At 42.4% G+C, this 15142-nt stretch overlaps 1 protein-coding gene across 2 annotated transcripts in view; it reads left to right on the forward strand.

The window, feature by feature from the left end:
• The first annotated feature begins 37 nt into the window (after positions 1–37).
• The window catches only part of LOC111157350 (2-oxoglutarate and iron dependent oxygenase domain containing 1), a 23729-nt gene continuing 8624 nt past the window's right edge, over positions 38–15142 (forward strand). The window contains exons 1-8 of one of the 2 annotated variants that reach the window (XM_022518684.1): positions 38–261; positions 2204–2349; positions 6405–6451; positions 9772–9872; positions 13133–13249; positions 13782–13873; positions 14080–14208; positions 14489–14602. In XM_022518684.1, the coding sequence (XP_022374392.1) occupies positions 108–261; positions 2204–2349; positions 6405–6451; positions 9772–9872; positions 13133–13249; positions 13782–13873; positions 14080–14208; positions 14489–14602 (900 nt within the window). In that variant the 5' untranslated portion in view covers positions 38–107. The remainder of the gene's footprint in view (positions 262–2203; positions 2350–6404; positions 6452–9771; positions 9873–13132; positions 13250–13781; positions 13874–14079; positions 14209–14488; positions 14603–15142) is intronic. The other variant, XM_022518685.1, reaches the window with a different exon arrangement.

Genomic DNA, 15142 nt, shown 5'->3' on the forward strand with positions numbered 1-15142 from the left:
TTGGTCGGCGCTGGGGAACACGGGTGTGGGGGCATTTGGGGAATTGTAGTCAGCCTAGGAGAGTAGCTGCTTAATCAGTGTGGCGTGGGTCTGTAGCTTAAGAGAAGATGAATGGGAAACGGCCAGCTGAGCCTGTTCCCGGCCGGACCGGGAAAAAGGGAAAGAAGGAGGTGATAGCGGAGTTTTCGGACGCTGTCACGCAAGAAACCTTGAAAAAGCAGGTGTCTGAGGCCTGGAGCCGCAGGACGCCGTTCCGTCACGGTAACCGGGTGCTGTGTGGGGGAGCAGGGTCTGGCTGGGGGCCTCTGAAAGTCCTGCCACTCGAGCCGAGCCCCCCCCCCCCCCCCCCCCCCGGCAGCGGGGCCACAAGGGAAGAGGCCCTTGGAGACAGTGTGACTTTGGCCACCTCGGACTCTCCTGCTGCCCTCTATTATTCCAAGTTCGGCTTGGATTTAGAAATCTGAGAAGAGGAAGAAACGTAGGCCCCAGAGTTGGGAAGCAGAGGGGCATGCAAGTTTGTAGTTCCTCCGAGGGCAGTGACCGCTCTCCCAAAATCGTGTAGCCAGAGCATGTATTATAAGCTGTCAGATAGCTGGCAGCCGAGCTTACTCGTTTTTACACGCCCATAGGTCGACTACGTGACCTGTGGGAAGTAAACCAGTATTGAGCAAGGGAAGGAACCCACCTTAGACGATTCCTGCCTCAGCTTCAGATATCGCTTTAGAGGATGAGAATTCCGCTTCATGCATCATGCTTTCCTTCCTAGAGTTTGCCATGTTTTTGGTTTCAGTTGTTAGGTGCTTTGAAGGGGTGAGTCCTGGGTGTCTGGATGTACATAGAAAGTGATCGCTTAGTGTGGAAAGGGCAAGCTCTGTACCCGCAGGGACTTGTCAATATCCTCAGCTGTAGGATGGAAAGAGCGATAATGTCTACCACAGGGTTGCCGAGGAGATGAAGTGACATCGCGTATATAACCCCACTTTATTTGGCACCGGCTATATGGTGGAGATGGTGGTGGTGACTATTAATATTAGGGGTTACCTAATCTTTAGAGTATCAGAGGCAGTAGCTAAAATTTTGAGATAGAAATGAAGACATTGAAGAGTTATGCTTGAACTGATTTAAAAAGAAAGTGTACGTTGGGGGCGCCTGGGCGGCTCAGTGGGTTAAAGCCTCTCCCTTCGGCTCAGGTTATGCTCTCAGAGTCCTGGGATCGAGCCCCACATCGGGCTCTCTGCTGGGGGGCGGGGGGGGGGGCTGCTTCCTCCTCTCTCTCTGCCTGCCTCTCTGCCTACTTGTGATCTCTGTCTGTCAAATAAATAAAAAAATCTAAAAAAAAAAAAAAAAAGACTTATTTAAAAAAAAAAAAAAGAAAGCGTGAGTTGTAACTTCCTCCAACAGTAACTTGGGGAAAGAAAAGGCAGGGTTGAAAAAAACTTGTCAGCCCGTATTGCTATTCTCATCTTTTTAGGGGTTGAAGCTCAGAGGGAGAGGAGAGACAAATTTTTAAGCAGGCTCCTAGCCTAGTATGGAGCCCAATACAGGGCTCTATCTCACAACCCTGAGATCATGACCTGAGCCAAAATCAAGAGTTGGATGCCTAACCGACTGAGCCACCAAGGTGCTCCTCTGTTCTCATTTTTAATTTGCTCCTCTCACTTTAAGTTGGGGGGAAATGAATAAGGAATCTAAAATATATTCAGTTCAGTGGCTAATCCCTGAACTAAAAAACAAACAAACAAACAAAAAACGCAGGAACCTTAACTTAATGACACCACCTGTACTCCTAAGGACTAGTATTTTAAGCAGAATATATTTAAAAAGTAATATTGAATGGGTAAAAAAAAGGTGGGGGAGAGCTTATAATTCTTGCCCCAAGTCTTTAGGTACTAGATTTCTGAAAATGTGTGACCATTCCCTTTTGTATTCCCTGTGTCATGCTATTTGAGTCAAAAATACAAAGCGGGGGGCATCTGGGTGGCTCAGTGGGTTAAGCCTCTGCCTTCAGCTCAGGTCATGTTCTCAGAGTCCTGGGATCGAGCCCCACATCGGGCTCTCTGCTCAGCGGGGAGCCTGCTTCCTCCTCTCTCTCTGCCTGCCCCTCTGCCTACTTGTAATCTCTCTCTCTCATCAAATAAATAAATAAAATCTTTAAAAAAATACAAAAGGGGAAAAGCTATAAGTAATGTTTTCCTTCCAACAGAGGCCATTGTCATGGACATGGATCCCTTTCTTCACTGCGTGATCCCAAACTTCATCCAAAGCCAAAACTTCTTGGAAGGGCTTCAGAAGGAACTTTTGAACTTGGACTTCCATGAAAAGTATAACGATTTATATAAGTTCCAGCAGGTATTTATGTCCCTTTCACATTCACTCTTCCACCTCAGAAATGGATTATCTACAGAATCATTCGTTACGTTTAGACTAGAGGTTTTAGATTGGGTTTGCCTTGGAAGGTTCTTGCCTTGACATTGCTAAAAGCGTTCATTCTTTCACATAAGCTTACTGAATATTAACAGTGTGTTAGGTGCTACAATTATTGCATGGGAGCCTCTGACAGAAGGCTGTCAGTTCCTGCCAGTTCCTGCCCTGTGAGGCTTCTAAATTTAAACTAAGAGAGGTGCTAGTGATGGGGACAGATAGTCAGGAAATACAGTAAGCCAGTAAGTTAAGCACATTATAAACAAAGGGGATTAAGTACATTTTGGGGATTGGTATGCTGAAGAGAGTTGTATGTTGGAAAATAATACCCATTTACATTTTTGAGTTCATGCCTTTAGGTAGCTTTATATACCGTAGTACACTGTGCATCACAGTCTGACTATGGGAAGTGAGACCTGTTCTTTTTTTGGTGGACAGTTTAATTTGGCAGGAAAGACCATATCAAAATCAAGGCCAGTTTTTCTACTCTCAGAAGACAGGGCTCAGTCTGGTTGAAGAAATATAGGTCACTGGCTTCCCCAGTTTGAGGGTAATATATTTTTAGTACATGGTATACATCACGCTTGGAAATCCTTCATAAAATCTCAAGGATATCAGCCCTTAAAAACCACAGAATAAAATTAAAATGAAAAAGATGAGGATTATTTTGTTTTCTTTGCATTTCTTTCTAAAGAGAAACCACTTGGTTTCTCTTTATCTGGGATAAGGGAGTAAATAACATGATTTCCCTCTCGTGCCTTAGTTCTTTTGCACTAGAGCTGATTGTGTCCTCCCATCCATCGATCTTTGGGCTTTAACACATATAATTGAATTAACCAAGTTAAATACACACTTGATACGACTCTTACTAGGTCAGGAAATCTGATGAAAGTTAAACTTTTATCCTAGTAAAGTTATATACATTAAAAGCCACAACTGTCTGCCTTTGTAATTATATCAACTTCAATAAGACTAAGTTGTTGATTTAGGGCTGTATATGTCTCTGATTACTAAAACAGAGAAACCAACCTGGTTTTTACTTGATGCAGTCTGGTAGATGAAAATACTTCTGATATCAGTGAGTGGCAAAATAATAAAAAGGGGCTTGGGTAATGAGGAGGGGGGTAAAAGATTACTTTAGATCATATGGATAGTTGGTAAAATTCTACTTTGCTGTTGGGACTGAACTTCTTCATCCTAAAACAGTAGATGTAAAACCTATTTTTAGTCTCCTATCCCTTCAAACTTTGCTTATATCTGCTTTTCTTTGCTTGTGTTATGAATTGCCTTAATAATGGGGTCTATGACATCTTACAACCTCGGGGCACCTGGGTGGCTCAGTGGGTTAAAGCCTCTGCCTTCAGCTCAGGTCATGGTCTCAGAGTCCTGGGGTTGAGCCCTGCATCAGGCTCTCTGCTCAGTGGGGAGCCTGCTTCCCCCCGCCCTCTGCCTGCCTCTCTGCCTACTTGTAATCTCTCTCTCTCTCTCTCTCTCTCTCTCTCTGTCAAATAAATAAATAAAATATTTAAAAATAAAAATAATAATAATAATGGGGTCTATGACATCTTACAACCTTCCCAAGCAAGTGTGTCAGTAAGAGTTTCCTGATATTCTGGGTATTTTAAAGCAAGTGTTATCAAGTACGTGCTTTATGCCATGCTAAGTACTCATAACAGTCCTATGAAGGAAGTACCTTACTATTCCTGTTGTAAGGTTTTTTCCTTGTCTTCTGGATCATTCCTTGTGACATGTAAAAGAAAGCTCTTCCTAAGAAAAAAATGCTTTTGACCTGACTTTGCCCTTCACCTCATTCCTCTGCTCTTCTTAACAGTAGAATTCCATATAAGTTGTCTGTGCTTTCTCAAATACTACTCCCATTCTCTGTTAAGCCCACTTTACATCAGGCTTTTACCTACTACTCCACCGAAACTACACTTGTCAAGGTCACTCACAACTTCCACATTAGTAAATACAGGATTCATTTCACTTGACCTTCCAGCCGCATTTGAGCTACTATGTTACTCCTTTCTCTGGGAGACATTTTCTTTACTTTGAGTATACCATGTTCTCTCGGTCTTCCTTCTACCTGGTAAGCACTTGGTTTCCTCTGGTAAGTCTTCCTTTTGTACCTGACTTCTTAATGATGGAGTACTTTAGGACTTTGCCCTTGGGCCACTTCCAGGCAGATTTCCAGGGACTCCCGAAGCTTTGCCTCTATTCTTGGATATCTGTTAAGTGTCTCACACTTAAGCCCAAAACTAAACTCCTGTTCTTCTCCCCCTAAATCTTCTCCATCTGCAAAGTTTACCCATCCAGTGAACGGCAACTCTATCTTTCCAAGTGGCCCAGGCTAAAAACTTTCTGTTCCTCTCTCACCTCATACGTAGTTTATCAGGAAATTCTGTAGGTTCTCTCAACAAAACATATCTGGAAAAAAACACTTCTTTGCACTTGCACTACCAACAACCAGTCCAAAGCATCTTATCCTCTCATCAGAATTATTCTATTAGTTTATTAGCCAGTCTCACTGCTTCCATTCTTGCCCACTTATACAATCACAGCCATTGTGTTCTTTTCAAATAACAGTGGACCCAAGAGAATTGAAAATATGTGCACATAAAAACAAGTACACCAATGGCCATAGAAGATTATTCATAATATCTAAAAAAGTGGAAAGAACCCAAATGTCTATCACCTGATAAATGGACAGATGAGTGTGGTCTAGCCACACAATGGAATATTACTGAGCCAGGAATAAGAATGGCAGAGCAATGCTTCTGTGTCATGGAGGAGCCTTGGGAATGTATTAAGAGAAACTAGACATGCAAGGCCACGTGTTGTAGGATTCCACTTATATGTAATGTCCCGACTAGGCAAATCCATATAGAGAGTCAGAAAGTAGATTAGTGGTTGCCTGGACCTTGGGGGAGAAGACTATGTACAGCGATTGCCTAATGGCTCTAGGATTTCCTTTTGGGGGTGGGGATGATAAGTGTTCTGGAATCAGATGGTGGTGGTCCACACAACATCATGAGTATATTAAATCCACTGAATTAAGCACTCAGATGGTTAAAACGGTAAATTTTATCTCAATTTTTAAAAACACAAATGGAAATCTATTACTCCCTTGCTTAAAGCCTCCAAAGTTTCTTCATTTCTCTGACAGAAAGCCAAAATACTTAGAAGAGCTCTAAGGCGTCCCATTGCCTCTTCGGCCTCACCTCTTACTGCTGTCCCCTGCACTCTCTATGCTCCAGCCACAATCTCTTTGGATTTCTTCATGCTCAGGACCTTGAATCCTCTTTTTCTTTTTAATTAATTAATTTAATTTTTAGAGAGAGAGTGCTAGGGGGTGGGAGGAGCAGGGGGAGAGGAAGAGAGAATCTCAAGTAGCTTCCGTGCTGAGCAGGTAGCCTGACGTGGGGCTTGATCTCACAACCCTGAGATCACAACCCTGACTGAAATCAAGAGTCAGACACTTAACTGACTGAGCCATGCAGGCGCTCCAGGACCTTGAATCCTCTTTGCCTAGATGTTCCATTGGCATGTTTCCTAACCTCCTTCAGGGCTTGGCTTCACTCAGTGAAATCTAGCCTGGCCACCATGTTTGTGCTTGCAGACCTTTTCCCAAACTTCAGCACGCCTAGTCCTTCATATCCTGCTGTTTTTCCCTGTGCCTTTGTCACCTTCTTTCTTACCAACCTTCAGCTTTTTATGTTTATTGTCTCCCTCAAAAAGAAAAGAAACATTTCTGTCGATGACTATTTAAGTGTTTGCATGAATAAGGTCCAGAGGGATTAAGTAACTTGCCCGGGTCACGGAGCTGCCACATGGAGGGGCCATAGGTCAAACACAGGCAGCTTGTCGGTGTCCAGGCTCTTTACCACAATCCTCTACTACTAGGATACGCACTGAACTGCTTTCCTGTGTGTTTCTAATATATAAAGGAAATACCTTTTTTTTTTCCTTTTTCTATGATCAAGTCTGATGATTTGAAGAAGAGAAGGGAGCCTCACATCTGTGCTTTAAGGTAAACAACTAATCATATTTCTTGGGTGTGGAAAATGTTGCATCATGTAGCATTAGGTCATCATCCCATTTTGTAGAGGAGAAAACAGACTGAGAAATTACATAAATTTTTCAAGGCTTCCTAGATGAAAACAGAGGGAACTAAGCTACAAACTCAAGTCAGTCTGTTTCCAGCGCCCACCTTCTCAGTGATAAAATGTTCAGCTTCGTCAGCAATCAAGGAAACACTGCTGAAACCATTTTTCACATGTTAGGTTGGCATATATTCAAAACAAAACCCCCCAGTGCTGACAGAAGTATAGATCCCTTTCTTAGGTGATGGTTTTGGAAAAATATATCAAAACTCTTCAAATTATGCTTACCTTTTTATAGTGTCATTCCACTTATAAGAATTTACCCTGAGGGCGCCTGCGTGGCTCAGTGGATTAAGCCGCTGCCTTCGGCTCCAGTCATGATCTCCAGGTCCTGGGATAGAGCCCCACATCGGCCTCTCTGCTCAGCAGGGAGTCTGCTTCCCTCTCTCTCTGCCTGCCTCTCTGTCTACCTGTGATTTCTCTCTGTCAAATAAATAAATAAAATCTTAAAAAAAAAAAAGTATTTACCCTGAGAAAATAATTAAGGATGTGCTCAAAAAATTCCACTCAAGATTGCATGTCATAATGTTTAGAATAGTAAAAAAAATTTTTTTAAAGATTTATTCATTTTAGAGAAAGAGAATGCATGCTCTAATGCTAGTTGGGAGAGGGGAAGGGAGAGAGGGAGAAAGAATCTTCCAAGTAGACTCCCTACTGAGTGTGGAGCCTGATGCAGGGCTTGATCTATCCCATGACCCTGAGATCATGACCTGAGCTGAAATCAAGAGGCGGACACAACCCAGTGAGCCACCCGGGTGCCCCCAAATAATGAAAAAATATATACAAATTAAATGGCCACTCATTGAGATTTATATAGGTAATGATACAAGCATGAGCAGAAAACTCTACAACCATTGAATAGGACATGTGTGAATTTTAATACATGAGAATGGTTAAGTTAAACCTGATTTCACCAATTCTAAGATACATTTTCTTTTTTCACATTTTAGCACTGCTGAGATCCAGTGTCTCACAAATTACTCTTGTGTCCTATTTTAATTGGCAACATTTTTTTAAGTGATAGCAAAATGATGATTCTTCTTACAGAGAAAGCATATTAGAGTTGATGCAGTACACTTGTCAAGAGAAAGGATGGGAGCACGTTGGTGGCTTAGTTGGTTAAGCGCCTGCCTTTGGCTCAGGTCATGATCCCAAGGTGCTGGGACTGAGCCCCACGTCAGGGTCTCTGCTCAGCAGAGAGCCTGCTTCTCCCTCTCCCTCTCCTTCTGTCTGCCACTTCTCCTGCTTGTGCTCTCTCTCTCTGTGTGTGTGTCCAGTAAATAAAACCCTTAAAAAAAAAAAAGACACTAAAACTGTGCACACAATGTGAATGATTTTTTTTTAAGATTTTATTTATTTATTTGACAGGCAGAGACACAACGAGAGAGGGAACACAATCAGGGGGAGTGGGAAAGAGAGAAGCAGGCTTTCCACCGAGCAGGGAGCCCGTTGCGGGGCTCTATCCCAGGCTCGATCCCAGGACCCTGGGATCATGACCTGAGCCAACGGCGGATACTTAATGACTGAGCCACCCAGATGCCCCAATGTGAATGATTTTTTAAAAAGAGATATATTTGGCTATCTGTGTACAAAAGAAAAGACAGAAGAATGGAATGTTTAAATCTGGCTTGTAGGATTTCAGATTTTTTTTTTTTAACAGTTTCTTTTTACTTATAGAGGGCTTCCCCCCCACCCCCGCGGTTTTACTACAAGAAGTACGATGTTACTTTGTAATAACTGTTTTTCATTTATACAGAAGTCATTTTTTTTTTCTCATTCTCTTTCATCCTCTGGGACATTTTGATATATGATGGCAGCCTGCATGGATTGTTATTTCTTCCCAATTCTGAAGTGTTGCTCGTGTGTGAATTGCATCTCTACTATTTCATATTTATTTTGACCTTTTGTTGTTGTTCCAAAGAGAGATGATTGCGCTAGAAGGCATTATCTCCTTAGTTCACAGCATGCCTCTGGTAAGCCTTTCCTGTAGGACTGAGGTTCCCTTCCCACAAGAATGGATCCTGTGATCCATAGGATCACAGCCGGCTGGAGTGAGAGACGGGATTCCTTGGAAGAGAAAAGTGATGTTTATACTTCCCAGTTGGGCTCTGTGATTTCTCCTAAATTCAATTAACAAATGAAAATAATGACAGAAAATAATCCTGTCCTTGTGACACTTTCATAGAGTGACTAAAGGAGGAGCTTTTTAGGGAATACATTTGAGGAAGCCAATGTTACCAGTAAAAGAGGGATTAAAGCCTTCGATAATAGTTGCTTAAAGCATCAAGACTTTGCAGAAATGTTTGCTGCCCACATCTCAAGCCTGGTTCAGCATTTTGCTCTGCTGGCGCAATGGATATAGTCTGCAACTCTGTTTTTGAAGTTACATGGGCATTTCCGGTTGGCCCAACCTAGCACAGTTTATAGAACTTTTTGGTTTGGTAATGTATAGAATAGAAAAGAGACTTAGTATCAAAATCTTAGGAGATCAGCCTGGAGACTTGACATTTATTTATGAACAGCACAGTTGCATTTTCAGTTGTATACATCTGGACTAAGATGGTCCAAAAAATATTGTCTGTGTGTGCAACATACAAACTGACGTAAGTCCTTTCAAAATGTTCTCAACTCATCAAGATTCACATAATTTCAAAGTCGATTGGCTGAGTGAGTTATAAATGGGATTAAAGAGATTCCTCTACAGAGAGCCCTGTTAGCTGGTGAATGGAAATGTTTGGCATCTCTTGCTGGTACCGTGCTAGCATCAGAACTTCTATGAAAGGTTTTCTGATCCTACACAGTTAGCAAGGTACCATCATTGCAACTTGAAGTTTTTAATCTGCAACAGTGTCACCCAAGTGGTCATTAAACAGTGGGGTAGTATTGAGTGCCACAAAATGTGTCTAAAACTCTCGGAAAAGAACATCAGTGTGCTGAATTATGACAGAGGGCAGAGTACTACCGTGATGGGGCATGCTATCAACTGAAGAGGAAGAAAGTAAAATGGAATAGCAGAGCAAAACTATATTACAGTAGATGGCTTTGTATTTCTTTCTCTTTATTTCAGGTCCAAGTCCTAAACTGTGCAAGTTGAAAGTGTAGAAGCTATGACAGCATCCAGGAAAAAGTAGCTGTGGCCGAGATCCAAACGCTGTGGCTAACAAGTTACCTTTGTTGACATTTCTAGGAAAGTTCTGTTTGAAGATTTCCGGACTTGGCTTGCTGACATTTCCAAGATTGACCTGGAATCAACTATTGACATGTCCTGTGCTAAATATGAATTCTCTGGTAAGAAAGATAAAGGTCTTGATGTCTGGAGGACTTACAGGCTTTAGCTACATAGTATTGGCGAGATAGCATCAGTGTGCCAGAATCCTAGACTTGGACACACACCCCCCCCATAGCATTAGGACCTTCTTTCTTTTTTTTTAAGATTTTATTTATTTATTTATTTGACAGAGAGAGAGCGAGCGAGAGAGAGAACACAAGCAGGGGGAGTGGGAGAAGGGAGAGGGAGAAGCAGTCCTCCCACTGAGCAGGGAGCCTGATGTGGGGCTTGATCCCAGGATCCTGGGATCATGCCCCAAGCCAAAGGCAGACGCTTAACAACTGAGCCACCCAAGCACCCCGCATTAGGACCTTCTTAATAGATTTGACCTGGCTCGAATACCAAAATGCCCACCTTATAGTAGTTCCCTTTGGTGGAAATATGATGAAAGCTGTTGACCACATTTTCAGAAAAATGCTGGCAAGGCAGACACCAGCCAACTCAGTATAGAGCATCAGGAAACTCAGAGGCGATATTGTCAATGCCACTCTTGGGCTTCCTAGGGAGCAAATTTCCCTCAGTGCCTCTTTCTTTTCTTTTTTTTTCCCCCTTATTCTTTTGAAGGTAAGAAAGGACTATATTTTTAAGGAAAAGATCTTCAAACAATATAGAAGGATACAGTATAAACCTTGACAGGCCCTGCACCTTCTTCTTGTCCCCCTTTCCCTTCAGAGGTTTCCATTCTCACCTGTTCCCTTTGTGATCATAGAAATGTCTTTTTGAAAGCATGTTTGCTTTTTCACCTGAAAGGGAAAGTGTTTTGATTTGTTTTACTAAGTAAAAAAATTTTTTTTTATTTTATTTATTTATTTGACAGACAGAGATCACAAGTAGGCAGAGAGGCAGGCAGAGAGAGAGAAGGGGGGAAACAGGCTCTCCGCTAAGCAGAGAGCCCGATGCGGGGCTCGATTCCAGGACCCCGGGATCATGACCCGAGCCAAAGGCAGAGGCTTTAACTCACTGAGCCACCCAGACGCCCCTGTTTTACTAAGCGGAATTTTGATGTGGGTTTACTCTCATACTGTATAGAGTCTAATGGGAGAAGCATACATTGGTAACCACTTTTTGAGGCTAAGTGATACACGGGACAAGTCCTGTCCTACATCCTTTTTAAAAAACTTTTTTCTTTCTAATTGAAAATCATTTCAAACTTACAGGAACGTGGCAAGCATTGTACAAATAGTTTTTTCCCATTTTACTTGAGAGTAGGTTGCCGGCCTACTCCAGGCCCCCCATATTCTTCAGTGATTCCTACAACAAGGACATTCTCCTAGATGATGGCAATAAACCATCAAAATCAGGAAATTAAGATCGATACATTATTCCCATCTAATCCGCAGGCTCCATTCAAGTTCCACTATTTGGTCCTTGACTGCAAAAGTATCCTCTCCGGGCTTGCATAACTGCCGTGCCTGATTTGGTCTCTCTCATTCTAGAACAGTTCTTCAGTCTTGCCTTGACTTTCATGATCTAAATGCTTCCAAAGTTTAGAGAGGACTCATTTTGTAAATCTGCCCTCAATTTGGATCTGTCTGATGCCTCCTCGTGCTTAGATTCAAGCCTTGCATTTTGGGTAGAAATGTTACAGAATCAATTATGTGGGGTTTTTTTGCTGCATCTTATCAAGGGGTATATGGTTTCTACGTGTCATAGGCTAGTGATACTAACTTTGATTATTTAGTTAAGGTGTTAACTGATGTCAGGTCTTCCTACTATAAACTTGTTCTTTTTCTTTCTGTAAGTGAATCAGAATTTTGTGGGGAGATACTTAAGGATTATGTAAATATCCCATTTCTCCAACTTTGATTCACTTATTTTAGCACCCTCTGGCATTTCTTGCAAAATTATTACTGTGCAGGTTGCCAAATGGTGATTTTTTTAAAATAATAGAATCATTCCCTTTACATTGATTGGTTGTCATTCTGTAAAGGAAACCTTCCTCTCTTCCCATTTATTTATTCATATATTTATTTACATCAGTGTGGATTTATGGGTCACTATGTAATGGGCTATAATCAGTTGCTCTATCAAAGTGAGGTTCATCTTGTCCCTGATTTGATCAAGGGGAGCCCCTTTAAACTGATTTCTGTGTCCTTTTGATGGGTCCCCATCATTCATAATATATTTTACTTCCTAGTAGAACAAGATTTTCCAGGCTCGTCTTATGTGTCCCTTGCTCTAGACCCAGAGTTAGCCATTCTTCCAAAGAACCCTGATGGCTTTTAGAGACAAATGCTTAGAAATCAAGATCTGGACTCTAAGGGTTTCTGCTGTTGGGGGTGTCACCGCTCCCAGGCCTTTCAGTAGAGAAGAGGTAGCGAATACACAGATGTGCATATGCACACATGCATTTACGTGTGTGTGTCAGTGTCTAGAAATATGCAGGGTCTAAGTAAATATCTACATGCATAGGAAACTCAATTCCCATTGATTCCTACAGTTGCAATTCAACACCATAGGATTATCCCAGATTTCTCCATTTCTGTATTTATAATTTCCTTTGTCAGCAGTGAAAACCATGGCTTCTGTCACCTTCAGGATATTTCTTTATCAAAACAATCCCTCCATGTGTGAACGATCCGAGTTCACCATAACAAACCCTCCTTCTCCTGCCCTGCAGGGATGCCTCCCTTGCTCAGTCCCACCTAACAGCTTTTAGAAGCTTTAGCTCAAGAAATTAACAGGAACTGCTACCAAGAGATCTACATACAATGATGTTCATTTGTTCACTGAAACATTTTGCTTAATAGATGAGAAATGGAAACAACAAGTAGAAAATTAATTAAAGGAGAAAGAAGGTAATTCATAGTCCATATAATAGCATAACTATAGGCCATTAAAACCATGACAGGTGTGTGTAGTGATGAGAACAGACACTGAGCAGGCAATAAAAAGGCCACAAAACAACCACTATAGGATACCCATTTTTTTAAAAAAGCAAACATATGTAGGAAAAATACTAGAAGAACGTAAGAAAAATATTGATAGTGATTATCTCCGGGGTCTGTGCCTATGTGTGCTGTTCAGTGCTTTTAGAGTTCTCCATCTTCCCAGTTTTATGTCTCCGATTATAAAACAGGAGAAATAAGTGTCATTTTACAGCTGGAGGACCTCACATTGCGGGTGGATATCAGATGGACCGATATTAAAATGCAGGATCAGAGTATCAGCTGCTCCTTGTTGGCTCGGGGACATTAAAGCACGTGTTGCACTATTGCAGATGCCCTCCTCTGCCACGACGACGAGCTGGAAGGGCGCCGGATCGCCTTCATTCTTTACCTGGTTCCTCCCTGGGACAGGAGCTTGGGGGGCACCCTGGACCTGTACGATGTTGATGGTAAGACAAGCGCATGCGCGTCAGCACCAGTAGCTACTTCAGAGCTCTTAACACACAGTGTGTGTCCTCCTCTGAGGAGGGCGAGCAGACATCAGCCCTGACAGCCGCCTCTCTACATTGGAGTCATTACTCCAGAGGTGGAGTCCATTATTAGCATGAGGACTAGTCATTCCCGACTCGTGAGTACTAACCTGGAAAGGGGGAACATGTGGAAAGCTGCCTGGGGCCATCAGTCTGCCAGGGCCAGTCTGTCTGACAGGAAGTCAGGGTTTCCTAATGACTGACACCAGATGTTGACTCTCGAAAACTTTCCAAACTTATCCTAGCCCTCAGCAATAACAGGTGGCATAGCACGAACGGTGGTCAGCTAGCAGAACTGAGTGAAACAGACGGAAGGGGGTGGCGTTCTGCAATCTGCAGGGTAGATCTAGTTACCCTTAGAAATATGAGAATTCTTAAAGCGAAACAAGGTGGCCTGAAAGTGGTTGCTGATAAGGAAACCGCATTCGTGTTGTCTTCTCTCCTGGTGCAGAACACTTTCAGCCGAAGCAGATCGTCAAGTCTCTTATCCCTTCGTGGAACACACTGGTTTTCTTTGAAGTGTCTCCAGTATCCTTTCACCAGGTAACAGTTATAAACCACAAATACACAGAGTACTAAGGATCATGCTCTTTAGTCCCCTGTTATCGAAATGTGACCGCTTCCTGTTGGACTTCCATGGTCAGGTTGTGTGCACATCTGGCCTGACGGATCCGGAAGTGAGCACATCCAGGCTGGCAATCTTCCCCCTCAGCGGGTATGTTCATGTGCTGCTGGCCTTGTCCTTTCAGGTGTCTGAAGTCCTATCTGAAGAAAAGTCGCGTTTGTCTATAAGTGGCTGGTTCCATGGTCCTTCACTGACCCGGCCTCCCAACTACTTTGAACCTCTCATACCCCGGAGCCCTCACATCCCACAAGATGTAAGGATAAATGCCTGTTGTCGGGATTCTTATCTTAGAAGTTTTACCATATGGTTTGTTTTCCTGGTAATGAAATTGGACTTTGAGTTTCTTTCACTTTTCTTGGGTAAACTTTTGATAGTGTCTTTTTCTCAGGCAGAGTTTTCCATTACTTTTATGTGTAACAAGGAGAAGATTATAAAGTGAGACTTTGCATATATTTTACTAGCATGAAGTGATGTAAGAACAAAAGCAATAGGAATTGTTAATTCACGTTTTGCATCTGCTGCTTCTTTGTAAGCATGAAGTTTTGTATGATTGGATCAACCCTACTTATCTGGACATGGATTATCAAGTTCAAATTCAAGAAGAGTTTGAAGAAAGGTCTGAAATTCTCCTAAAGGAGTTCCTTAAGGTAAGCCAGCATGTTCTGACCAGTGTATCTTGGGGATATCAGTAGCAGGCCCCAACAAAATCTTACTGTTATAACTTGTGCTTTTGTTTTTCTTGCTTCTTGGGTGGGTAAACAGGCCTCACTAAAGGAGTTTTTGTTTAGTTCCTGGTTAGAATGTTTATATCATCTTGTTGATAAAATATACAAGCGATGCTAGTAGCTAACATTGATATCAGTTGTGTGCTTAGTGGGTTAAGAGTCTCTTGGGTATTCCCCAGTTTTCTGGAATCTTAATGGTACACACACACACACACACACACACACACACACACACTTAGGTGTTCCCCAGTTTTCTGGAATCTTAATGGTACACACACACACACACACACACACACTTGGGTGTTCCCCAGTTTTCTGGAATCTTAATGGTACACACACACACACACACACACACACACACTTAGGTGTTCCCCAGTTTTCTGGAATCTTAATGGTACACACACACACACACACACACACACTTGGGTGTTCCCCAGTTTTCTGGAATCTTAATGGTACACA

Source organism: Enhydra lutris, unplaced genomic scaffold (assembly GCF_002288905.1).
Source record: "Enhydra lutris kenyoni isolate GAN:26980312 unplaced genomic scaffold, ASM228890v2 scaffoldscaffold54, whole genome shotgun sequence".
NCBI classification, from domain to species: domain Eukaryota; kingdom Metazoa; phylum Chordata; class Mammalia; order Carnivora; family Mustelidae; genus Enhydra; species Enhydra lutris.